The sequence below is a fragment of the Lissotriton vulgaris genome, chromosome 2_1 (genome assembly GCF_964263255.1).
Source record: "Lissotriton vulgaris chromosome 2_1, aLisVul1.2, whole genome shotgun sequence".
NCBI classification, from domain to species: Eukaryota; Metazoa; Chordata; class Amphibia; order Caudata; family Salamandridae; genus Lissotriton; species Lissotriton vulgaris.
Window position 1 is genome coordinate 621,423,626 of NC_141687.1, and position 12,691 is coordinate 621,436,316.

The window sequence follows — 12,691 nt, forward strand, 5'->3', positions numbered from 1 at the left end:
CAAGACAAACTATTGTTTATGGTAACTCTTTATATCCTATATCTAACAGTTTCTTAAGCCACATGGCCCTCCCGCCTTCCTTTTATTTCCATCTTAGCCATAAAAAATAGTTCTGAAGAGGCAGAGGAGAGGGCTGCAGTGCATTAAGACTGTAAAGTGACAAAATAGGCAAAGCCTAAAAGTAGTTGGAGTCTCCCACTTCCACTCTTGTGCAGCTTTATTATGAAGCTCCTAAAGTGCTAGTAATGAGTGCATTTGTTCTCTAGTATCAATCTATGGAAAGACTACTAGTTTGTATGCTAGAAGTACTAGGAATACAGAATGATCTGCATGAGCAACTGGTTCGTAATCACTCGTTAACTCAGTAAACACTATTTCCTTCCAAATAGCCAGCCACAGTTTCACAGAGCCTAGCCTATACTGGGATAAACTATCCTTGTCTGTGCCTTTTAGACACAATAGATGGAAAAATATTATTTTCTGGAAAGGACTAAAGCTGTTGTACCAAAGACCATCTAGGGCCTTGCTTTCAACAGCATATCACTTTGCTTTGGCAATGCCCCTCGTATTTTCCAGATAAAGTCAGAGGAAGAACCTGTACGCACAACAATGTCAGGTTTCAGAACAGTGGATCCTGAAGCTTCTCCTTGGGAATGTCTGGTGCCATGTAAGTTCACACTCCAAACCCCAAAACACACACAGCACTATGGACCCTGGAACTTGGTAAAGAAATCGTTTAAATAAATAATCGCTCCAGAGTGGTAGTCTTAGTAGAAGCAGAGGCCAGAACAAGTGTCAAGCAACCTGACTTGTTCTAACTGTGTGCCCATTACAGCCAGCCCACAACTTTCCTAACACACTCCTAACGGGTGACACCATATTCAGGCAACTCCTTTAGAGTGCAACCTAAGCACATGGTATCCAGAAACAAAGGTTCCAGCACCCAAGGGATTTGCATCACAAAAGAGGTCTGTGAGACATGTTTTATAATAGCATATCACCCTAAAAAAGGATTGTTGAATTCTCTGAACCCATAGCTCCTCGAGTGGAGGAACAAAGCCTTCCTTCAGTCCCTGGGGGACCTTTTAAAACTTTATATTAGAGTATTGAAAGCGCCTGAACATTCGCTAAAGCACTCCCTAAAACCAATCTTTGAAGAGGTGGGCTCCCCCTGGCACTCAAAGGTAGGACAAGCTATTGCAGCATTGAAAATCGAAAGAAGGAGTTTGCCCCTGCACGAAATTCCATTCTCAGCCTGGGCCCAAGCAGTTAAGCGCCAAGTCCGGATCATTTCCTTTGGACTTGACCTTGCATCTCTTCGGCAAAATCCACTAACTCAGGCCCTGGACAAATCATATATTCCAGGTAAACCCCAACCTTACCTGCAAGACCCAGTATCCACTTACGCGAGAAAGAAAATTTTGTACTTTCGACTTTTGGCCCTCAGGATCATGGACTTCAACCCCAAATGGGCCCGTACGGATGGCACCTTAGCCTGTCGTCTATGCAATTACCGTAGAGAATCCTGGCTACACTTGTTGTGCTGCTGCACAAAGCTGGCCAATGACCGCCATCGCTTGCTGCTTCCGATTTTACGGAACACGGACTATGGAACTTGCAGAGAGGCTTCGGACTGGTGCCTCTCAGTCTCCACGACCTGTTTGATAGCCAGAGTTGGGAAATTCATACACCAGGTAAAAATGGCACTCGACTCCCACTTAACGGCATTGTCTGCAAAGTAACTGGAATCCTTCGGCCCCAGTTATCCAACCTGGGCTGGTTTAAAGTTCCACGAAGAATCCATCTTTCGTCAATAGCCCTTGGTACATGAATTGACTCTACCGAACTTTCATGTGCCTCCCGTTATCAGTTGGGAAACACTGGTGCAACCTATACATCACTCCTTTTAAAATAACTCTGTTTTGGACAGCTAATCAGGACTAATATGTTAGTATTTTAACTTAAAGTGACTTTCACTTTTATGAGTGGATGGGACATGTGAGGGGGGGGGGGGGGGAGTCGGGACGTTCATAAAGCTTTTTTCTTTTTTTTTTATCTTATACTGTAAAGATTTTAAGTAATCATGCAGTTTATTAATAAAATTGTCAAAATTGTCAGTCCATTCCCACAGTTACAAGGTTTGAAAAGGGCACCAATCAATAGAACATTCCCAAGGCTGGGTCTCTCTTTTAGGAACAAGCCCTTGCATGCATAGTTGTCAATACAAAGCATGGGCCAGAAGTGACCACTAGCCGTTCATTTGTGGGCTTAAAAAATCCCCATCATCCTTTCTAGAACTAGATTCCTTTCACATTGAATTAATGCAGTTGCCTCTTTAGTTGCCCCTGTAGACCTTTTCAGTATCTGCTTGGCACTAGGAATCCCCAAGTTGCAGTCTTTAGTTATCCAACATACTGTAAAGTTATAATCCACAGTGAAAATGGGATATAGCAGCACTACCTGTAGGTCGCCCCAGCATTTTCCTTTAACAATACCAGGCAACCCCAGTATTTATACCAGGGTTCACTAAGGATGGTCCTTGGTACTAGTCTGTCTTTGCACCTTAGGACTCCTCCTGGTGCACGCTCCAACGATCCTCCACCCGATTGTTAAGGAAACTAGTCATTGTATAAAATGAAAGTCGCTTTTGGGGGGGGGGGGGATGGGGGGAGATACTCTGTCTGGGCTTAAAGCATTTCAACATACTTTTTTACGTCCAACAGTGTAGGTCTTTAACCGGAGACACTCCATTTGTGCAATCTACCACATCAAACACCGTGACATGAAAGAGACTTACAGTAGTATTGATGGAGCAAGAACCAAATGTGAGGAACTTGGGCACAGGAGACAGTGCCTGTGGAAAGCAGACAGTGGAATCAAGGACTCCAGGTAAAGGCCAGATATGATCTTTCATGTCCTGCAGTACTTGAAACCTGCCTGGTGTGGTATAGAGTGAAAGACCATGCATACATGCAATAGAAAGCCGCAGAGCAAGGGAGGAACCTCCCCTAAGAGACACTCAAAAAGAAAACAATGTGGATTATCTCTAAAGAAACATCTCTCCAGTCTACACAGTGTAGAAAAGGGTCTGATGCAGTGATCCAGAGTACGCATGATACAGGAATTACCAAGATGCAAGAAAAGTCACAAATCCATGATATTGAATAGTGCACCGCAACACAGGGCAGAGGCACTCAAACCCAACATATCTTTCCAAAACAAATGAACGCCTCTACTGCCCTATTAATATATGTTGGCTTGTTTTGGAAAAAATCTCATATCTTTTGCAATGCATCTGACAACTTGATATTTCTTTTAAATAATCGTTTAATGAAGAGGAAAGAGTCCATGCCTGAAAGAAGCCATGTCCCAATAAAAAGTTCTATGAACCGGACAACCCTTTTTGAAATGAGGAGAAAGCAGATCAGTTATTGAGGTGGTTGCAGGACTCCTGCACCATTCTCTGCCAATTTGCTGGGCATACCTCATCCATGATTATGTGAATTGCATCCTGTGTAAATGTGTGGGCCAAGTGTGCCAGTCCTTCCAATACATGCAGCAGCTTCCCACCAGCCATCATCTGCCTTCATCACCTCGTGGCCAAAATCCACCACCACCAGTACTGATAATCGGAGCTTGAAATCAATGATTAATGGAGGGGGCTCAGCGGCAGCAGAATCATAGTGAACCATGCTGACAAAAGTTAGGCATGGGGGAGTCAGCAAGCCAGGCATTAACTGATGTTGCCTCCTTTTAGTGTTTTACAAGTCACAGGCCCCAGCTTGGTCATAAAATTCTTCTCCCTCCACTGAGCATGGAAATCTCCTGAGATCTTGAATTCAGCCTAAAAGGGAGAGAAAAGATGAATATAAATGTCTAAACTACAAATTATTACATCTACACCATGCTCACGTTCTGGTTAACTTTGCAATACTTTCAGTTCCACATTAAGGAGAGGTAGAATACCGAATGTTCTTATAAGCAAGTCTGTATTGACATAACAGGAATGTACAGAGGACATGGAGCAGCAGAAAGTGATCTAGAGCAAATAATGGGAGAGTCAATTTGTGGGATGAGAAACAAATAGGATGGATGTCAGGATTACCTGTAGTTTTTCGAACACTTTCTTTTTTGGTTTCAGCTCCTCATCTGGTTGGCCATTCTCGTATCCTTCCACAAAAACACGTTCTCCAGGAGCAGATCCTTCTGGGGGATCCAACGGCTCTACTTGCCGGTTTTCCCCATCTCTGCGAAACAACATATGTAGAAGTAAGAGAACCGCTAATACACTGAGGAATGTGCAACAGACTAGGACGCAAAGGAGGAAAAAAAGAGAAGTTGGACATTAGAATATGAACTGCTCTAACGAGCAACAGCGAGCACAAGGATCAGACCTCCAGATAACCACCAGGAGTCTTTGCCTCAGGCAATAAACCCAACAGATATAAATAAGGAGAAGAATAACAGGACACCAAGGAATTATTAATGTGGATTTCGATTACTCTGATAAATCAATCAGGCTTCCCGAACGAAGACCTCCCCCCAAACCAATGGCACTTACGTCGAGGCACACAGCAGCATCGCCTGGGATTCCACCCCACGCATCTTTTGGGGTTTGAGATTGCACAACAAAACCACCATCCTGTCTTGGAGCTGCTCAGCAGGGACATACTGGACCAGACCACTAACTACTGTGCGTGGCTGTGCCTCTCCCACGTCTATTGTCTCCACATACAGGCTTTCGGCATCGGGGTGCTATCAAAAGAAGAAATAGTCAGACCCAACAGTTGTTAGATCATCTGTAGCATTTAGAAAGGCTCCCTACTACCATCAGTGTACTGCTAATGTTTCACTGGTTTTTATTATACGATTACAAACCCTGGGAACGGGTATTGTCAAAAGATGCATCCATACCTTCCCAACATTAATCACTTTTCCTACACGAATATCCAGGCGTGATGGCTCCGCATCTTCAGGATTGGAGTTCTTGCTGGGGGCCTTCATGGCAGGCTCTATACAAGGAGAAAATCAAAATGGTATAACTCAGGCCTTTTGAAAGTCAAGACATTCAGAGTAGAAGAGTGGTGGCTGTAAAGATCCTGGCAGTGCAAATGTTTACCCCAGGGATTAAGTCCAGGAACAGAGTTCAGGAACTAGCCAGAAGAGTGCAAATGGCCCCATAGACTCTAGCCAAAGGGTCTCAAGGACAAACATAGCGTATAAGTACTAAACAGAGATACTCACATAGAACCTTAGACTCAAGCGGAGTACAAGGGGGCTTGCATGAACACAGTATATAAATCTAGTGTTTCACAGAGATTCATAGTATACAGACCCTAAACAGAAGACCTCCTTGAGAACAACATTTTACGTGTTGGCCACAAAGAACCATAAAGGCCATGACCTGGGAAGTGGGAGTACATGAAGAACTATTTAGGCCAGTCATAGGGTTTAAGGGCTTGCAGAGAAGCAGGCATTAGGCAGAGAGTAAATTACAACACTGACACCCGTAAGTAGCAGCTTGAAGCCCAGACACTGAGCACAGGGCTCACAGATATCCAAGGACTCCAGGTAAAGGCCAGATATGATCACAAGGAACAGGTGCAGGTACAAGGCACAAAAGTTCACAAAGTTGAAGCAGGGAAGGGGGCTCATACAAAAGAGGGCCTCTTGCAATTGACTTGGATGTTCCCCCAACTCCTTTAAGGGGCACTGTGAAGAACTTATATTGCACTCCAATTGTGAGGACAGAGGTGTTCTGATCAAACACCCTCACCTGTCCCTTCTGCCTACTCGTGTTCATTCAGAAAAGACCACAGCCCAGTCATTGGATTGAGTGGCCTGTGGGAACAAGGCACTGGCAAAGTAGCGCCACCGAAAGAAATTTATAGCATTGACCTAGGCAACACTGAAAACTGCAAGATAAAGCACAGCCCAGATAATACTGATGCCCACAGTGGTAATCAATCAAGTAGTTACATTTCTGATGGAGATTTCCAACTGCAGATTTCTCACCTTGTGAATTCAGCGAAGGAGGCACGTTGAATAAGGACAATTTTAACAGCAATTCCCACACATGTTGGTAAGTGGAATCATGCAGCACCACATCCAGTTCATCCCACCTCGGATGTGACGACGGGGTCCCTACATGTGCGCTACCTCGGTGTGCTGATCCGGAGCTCCTTTGAATCAGTTCAGTCTGACAGAATTTCTTTCCCTCAAAATGTATCCTGTGTGCAAGGGGCGTCCTCTCCAAAAACCACAAGGTTTAAGCCTTGCATTGACTGCAACCAGTCAGATGTCTTTAACAGACACACACAATATATGTCTCTGATTCAGGCACAACTTGACATTGTACGGCTGCCATGCAAAAATGAACAAGAAGGCCATCCACGAAGCCAAACTTGTCAAAGTGGAACTTCGTAGAAAGCTGAAGAAGCATTGGCAATGCTGGCTGATATAGTTTGACCTGGCAGTTAAAGATCCTGCCAGGTGCTGGGTGACCAGGAAGATGCCCTGAGGGTTCAGCCACATCCAGAGATTTAGAGCCTCCTGGCACAGGGCCACGGTCACCCTGTGTTTGGCAGTGTCACGTGATAGTTGTGTTGTCTGTGATCACCTGGACCCATTCCCCTTTGAAGGTAGGAAGGAAAGCCTTCAGTGCCAAGTGAATCACCCATAACTCAAACCAGTTGATGTGGACACAGTTTTCAGCTGGAGACCAGAGTCCTCTGATCTCTACCTCTCTCAGATGACCTCCCCAACCCAGTAAGGATACATCGGTCAGGACCATTAACTCTTGGTGGAGAAGGGTCTTACTGAGGTCTAGCAGCCATCACTGCAGATCTTTTGCAGTCTCTTTTGACATCTGGATGGAATCAGAGAGGTTCTCTTGGTCCTAAACCCAGTGAGGCTTCTGATCCCACTTCAGAACCAGCATGTCCCACCAGGCGTAGCTCACTAGCAAGGTGTAGGAGGCCCAGAAGCCTCAGAGTCGCTCCCACTGAGAACCAGGTCAGATGCTGAAATATCTGGTATCAACACAATGTCCTGGACTCTGAGGCGGGTTGTTGAAATCTCCAGATTCCTAGTGCAATATGCAAGACAATCTGAAGCACTATGTTCAAACATGGAGTAGAACAACAACTTTATCCACAGCTACCCATGCTGTTTCTTGGGCTTAATATCTCCAAATCCATTGCTTTGATGCCTTCTGGGCCTGGTACCTCAGCCAAATAAAAAAAAGTAACACATGTTGTCGAATCTAGGTCCGACGCATTTAGACCCTCCACCTCTCAAGGAGTCTACAAAGTTTCCTGCAAATCTTACCACCTCAAACCAGTTAAGAAAAATTCCACTCAGCCAGTATTAGTACATCATGAGGAGTAGTTGCGTGGAATAGGAAGCTAGCATCTAATTCTAAGAAGTCACACATTGCACATGTAGGAAAGTAGGATCTGCTTCCTATGGTTACCACCACTTTTTGCTTGATGTTACACTGTTTAGTACTAGTCTGACTGGGATCCTGCTAATCAGGACCCCAGTATATCTGCTTTCTCCGTAAAATGTTATGTCATGTACTTAGGTACACTCCAGATTGGATACTGGAGTACCCTTGTCAGCCCCCAGTATATGGTACACAGGTGCCCACGGCAAAGGATCTCCAGATGCCTCCCATGGGCCGAAGCATGTATTATGCCACCCATGAGAGGCCATGCAAAATGGAACTACAGGCCCACCATTGTAGCCTTTGTTAGTTGGTTCTTGCACCACTTACTTTAGATATAGGTTTACTATATCTATAGGTCACTACAATTAAAAGGTATAAGTCCCCCTATAGTAGGCCTTGACAAGTCTGAAGGCAACGTGCTGGGGTTTACGTGAGAGGGTGCCCCTGCATGAGCAGAGCCCCTGTGCAGCCTTTGGAGACCATTCTCCTGGGTTGTCGGTGACGCTGCCAGACATATAGGCAGAGGTGCATTATATGTTAGCGTAAAATGCTATCTCAAAAAAGGACGCAACAAAACGTGTTGTGTTTGGTATCAAACACTTTGGAATCATACCTCCACACCGATCACCGGTGTGGGAGGTACGATTCCACCCTTCTGAAGCGAGCTTCGTGGGGTCACTGGTCTTTCCGGTACCAGCTTCGTCGACCCAGGCAGCACAAAATGGCTGCCGCCGACCAGAGATACATTTCTGCCCTCCTGCTGCTGAGCCAAGCTCGAGAAGGGGAAGGCTGGACAATAGGCATCCTGTCACAGGGAGGTGTGACCACCTCCCAAACAGAATTTAGTGTATTGGGGCTGGGAGGCGGGGGCAGGGGCACATCCAAAGTGCCTGAAAGTCTGCATCCGGGGCACACTTGGTGTCCCTGTGCATAGTCCAGTTCAAACCAGATCTGGGAACCTTTGGCTCCTGCTCTGGCGCAAAATTGGACATGGGAGTATCCTCCTCACTGTCCTGACCCTCCCCTGGGAGGGTCCCCATAATCTGTCCAACCCTCTCCAGGGGTACAAAAGGGCTTACCTGGCTGTAGGACCCTAGATTCGACGTGGTCAAGATTCTGATCAAGGAGGTGGGTTCCTACGTTCCTTGAGGTCGAGCTTCCCTCTAACCAAGTTTGAGGCCAGTATCCCTCGTGGGGACGGCATAACTCAAACACTTGTGCACGCACGCTTTTGCAATTGCATATGCTTGTTGGCGTTCCCCAACTAAGTGCATTGGGCTATTGATAGCCCCAACCTCTTTGCATATTTGGTAAAAAGGACTATGGCCTCCTCGCACTCTGTACCCTGAAAGCTGTGACGTTGTGAAACTTGTAGAGGTCCCCTCGCGACTCCTGTGCTTTCGGCCTGTGGGTCCATTTGAGGGACAACACTGATTTTCTTGGGCTCCCCAGGTTGCTCCAGGCCTGCCCCGACTCACCGTGCTGTGGTGAGTCTCCTGGTCTTTGCTGTACCAGACCGTGACCTATCTCGACTTATTTCGTGGGTTGCCGCGGCCAAGGCTTGTTGGTGCTCCCGCCGGACACCGACCCCTCACCACTTGTCATCCATCGTGGGACAGCTCGTATCCGGCTCCTGGTCATCTTCGACATCTCCTGGTCCCCGTGGCTGCAGAGTCAAGGTCTGCTTCGCATCCGACATCTGTGGGCATTTGTCTACCGAGCCCCTGGTCACTCCTGAGTGACCCAGACTCTGTCCCTTCTGTTTTCAGGTTCCTTCAAGAATCCACCTGTGGGTTTCACCAGACAATATTCTTCTTTCCAGCAGTGGCATTTATTTGAAGTCTCCTATTGAGAATAACAGCGGTTTCCGACACCACTTCGACCCTATGCACCTGGCATCCCTGGGATAGGTAACTCTGGTGCCTCAGTATCCACAGGTGGGGTGACTCTCCAACCTTCTAAAGGGTTTCTTCGAAATCCACTGGGAAGGGTTCTTAAACAGTTAAAACTGAAACCGCGACTCTCCCATTGAATTGTACGTAGCATGCAGCAGTGTTCTCACACTGCACCTTTCCTCTGTGGGGTCTCTACTTACTCACCTTGGGTTGTTCCTTGGGGTCCCAGCGATTCTACAACCTCTAAACACTGTCTTGACTCAAGTCGTGGTTCTTATACCACTATTTATGGTGTGTTATAATAAAAAATACATATGTTTATTCCTACTGTGTGTGGTTCTCCTTTCATTTACCCAATACATTAAGGTTGCATTCTGGTAAAACAAGCTGCTTAACCTTCCTTCAAGACCAAGCCTGAATGCTGCTCTCCACAGCTGCCACTTGGATAGCTTTCTAAGGTTATTTTTGACCTCTTAAATCACCATAAGGGTTGTTTGACTGGTGCAAGGTGCTCCCTTTAATTAGTGGACATCATATACCAGGCCAACTTACCACAGCCAACTTTTAAGCTGTGTCTCCCGCCTCATTGACACACAAGTCCACTCCACACAAGAGAACTAGAAACTGGCCCAGGGTATACAAAATGCTCCACAGGAATGTACAGAATCACTTCTTCAAGGACAACAACAGAATACATGTTGCACATTCATCCTGCCTCACATCAATTCATGGCATTCATCGTAGGCATCTCAACTTTAAGATGGGTACAAATCACTCAGAACCAGATGATCAAGACTTACTCTGTTTCAATACGTCAGGGTAAGCTGCACTGATGAGTTTTTTCATCTCTGGGGTTTTGAACTTCTCTCTTATCGGGTCCAACAGCTTGTTCAGGGCGACTTCGAGTGAGGACTTCAGATCCCCGGGATGTACAACCTGTGATCAACGAGAGAAATAATTATGGAAATTATTCAAATAACAAACAACTAATACAGGATGCACAAAAGGAGTGCCTGCACATAATAAAATGCAAGCAACAGAGAGCACAAGTCCAATACAACAAGAACAAACCAGAACCTCGACAAACCAATGACATGGTGAAACATATGAGAGGACTTAGGCATGATGAAGCATGGAGCACAACACTGGCAGACCCAGGACTGTCCGTGATATGCATGCTGTTCATATTATGGTATAGATTTACCTGCTCAGCGAAGTCTTTTTCTAGCTCTTCATGGTTGACGTAGGTCTTATTTCCTCCCCATTTTTCATCTCGCAAAATGACAAACTCTAGAAGACGAGAGTATGGAGATAACGTCACAGGTTGTGCTAGATGATGCTACTTCATTTTACCAAGGCAAATGATTGCTAAACTTAACCCCATCCACAAACAAGGTGATTCTGTGATGGAGTGTTCTACAACCACACAAAACACATCACCGTCCCCACCCAGCGACGTCAAACAGTACGACAAATCTGTCTTTAAATTGTAAAATAATATACAGAGAGGAGATTCAAAATGTTTTCATAGGAAAAACCAAAAGATCAGGGACAACAGCAACCCCACCCATTCCCACTTTGATTATGTACAGAAGAAGAACAGTCCTATACAAAGCTTCTGTTTCTGAAAGAAAATTGAATACTTTTCCTTCAAAAGAGCACATATGTATGGAAGAACAACCCCTGCCCGACTCACCGGCTTTAAGTGGGAAGAGAACATGTTTTATGAATGACAGCACACCATTGTTCTCCACGTTTCCAGGCTCACAGAATGCCTTCTTCAGCTTCTTTTTCACATCCTCCTTCTCGTCTAGGAGATCTATCTTGGAATCCTGCTCTCGGTCAGAAAGGAAGCAGCACCTTAAGAATAATCAGCGAAGCAGAGATTTATCTGCGACAAGACCCTCCCAAGTACCAAATGCACCAGACAGAAATCTTCAAAGCACCTCGTCAAATAATTCCCCATACCATTTAAAAGTGACTTAGAGACACAATATTCAAGGACGGAATTTCTCTTACTATTACCGACAACAGAAAAAAGATTAGCACACCGCCTTTGGTACACAACTGGACACTTTAGCATATGGATAAGCCTTGCACTAGAGGTATCCACTATGCATTACATCAACCGAAAAGGTACACCGGTAACAGGCATAAAACCACACCCCATCACAAGGTTTCATCCATTGGAGAGAAAACGGACAATGCAACCAGCTACTGAATAACCAACCCAGAGATAGACAAGCATCCTGTATCTTTTTTGCAGAGGAAACAGACTTGAAGTCCACAGTCATCAATATCTATGCCTGCTACATTACTCAAGTTAAAAATTACGAAATAGGTCAAATCAAGGGCACTTCGAACCATTGTCAAAAAACTGACTATGGGGTGGGAATCAGTCCCAGAAATGCATTTTGATCACATCAGCCCAGAACCCTCCAAACTGGATTCTCAAAGAAATACCCTTTTGCCCAAACCCCCGTATTATAGCCTTCTCACTCTACACACACTCCCCACCCAATAATTCAATTCAATACGTACCTCTTCGGAGGAGCTCATTTTTGTGCCAGTGAGCCCTGGTACCATTGGATTCATCAGGTGAATTCGTTTGGCATAGCCCAGCGACGGCAGACACTATGGGACAGAATTAAAATGGTGAGAGGCTCCTTCGACTGAAAGTATGAGATAACCTACACTGGTGTGGAGTTGAAATTGGCTGTGAGCTGGCTATAATCAGCATATTTGTTAGTAATCTTCCATTTTGCCAGTATAAGGAGATGCCAAGGGCTCTTCAGAGAATATGGAATGTCACATTAAAATTCATAACTCAAATTGTTTGAGAGATCCTTGGTTATCAACAGGGTGAGGAGCAATATATGTGCTCCCACAATGTAATCCAGTGCCTTCTTAGGTAAATAAAGTTTCTGTGACAAAATCTGTACTTTCCCAATTTTAGCTATAGCACTCAAGCAACAAGCTTTTCCTTCGAGTAATGCATTTAAGCAGCACCAAAGCAACTTTATTTTTAAAGTTTTACATAGCGCGAACCAGATCCCGAAGGATATCAGAGCGCTTTACACGAGGATCAATTAGAATCACAAGTTACATATTACATCCACGCATAGTAAGACACAGGCACAGAGACAATGTAACGGTAATTCGTCTGTAAACTCGAGAAACCATTCAGTAAAATTCCCTAACCAATTTAGTAAATGTTAACAAAAAAAAGTAAACAAAATTTTTTTGCAGAAGGGGATCTGGAGACAGAGGTTTGATGAGAACGTCAAAACACGCCTACAAGAACAATCAGGGCGTTCAAGGCAATGTTAGTCTATGTACATTATTA

General features: G+C 45.1%; 1 protein-coding gene across 2 annotated transcripts in view; it reads right to left on the bottom strand.

Annotated features, from left to right (window-relative positions):
• Window positions 1–3,309: 3,309 nt before the first annotated feature.
• The window catches only part of YARS1 (tyrosyl-tRNA synthetase 1), a 115,516-nt gene continuing 106,134 nt past the window's right edge, over window positions 3,310–12,691 (bottom strand). For both annotated transcript variants that reach the window (XM_086955717.1, XM_086955718.1), the window contains 8 exons: window positions 11,887–11,979; window positions 11,042–11,177; window positions 10,550–10,635; window positions 10,146–10,281; window positions 4,915–5,012; window positions 4,562–4,755; window positions 4,106–4,247; window positions 3,310–3,844 (listed from right to left, as the gene is read on the bottom strand). In XM_086955717.1, the coding sequence (XP_086811843.1) occupies window positions 3,734–3,844; window positions 4,106–4,247; window positions 4,562–4,755; window positions 4,915–5,012; window positions 10,146–10,281; window positions 10,550–10,635; window positions 11,042–11,177; window positions 11,887–11,979 (996 nt within the window). In that variant the 3' untranslated portion in view covers window positions 3,310–3,733. The remainder of the gene's footprint in view (window positions 3,845–4,105; window positions 4,248–4,561; window positions 4,756–4,914; window positions 5,013–10,145; window positions 10,282–10,549; window positions 10,636–11,041; window positions 11,178–11,886; window positions 11,980–12,691) is intronic.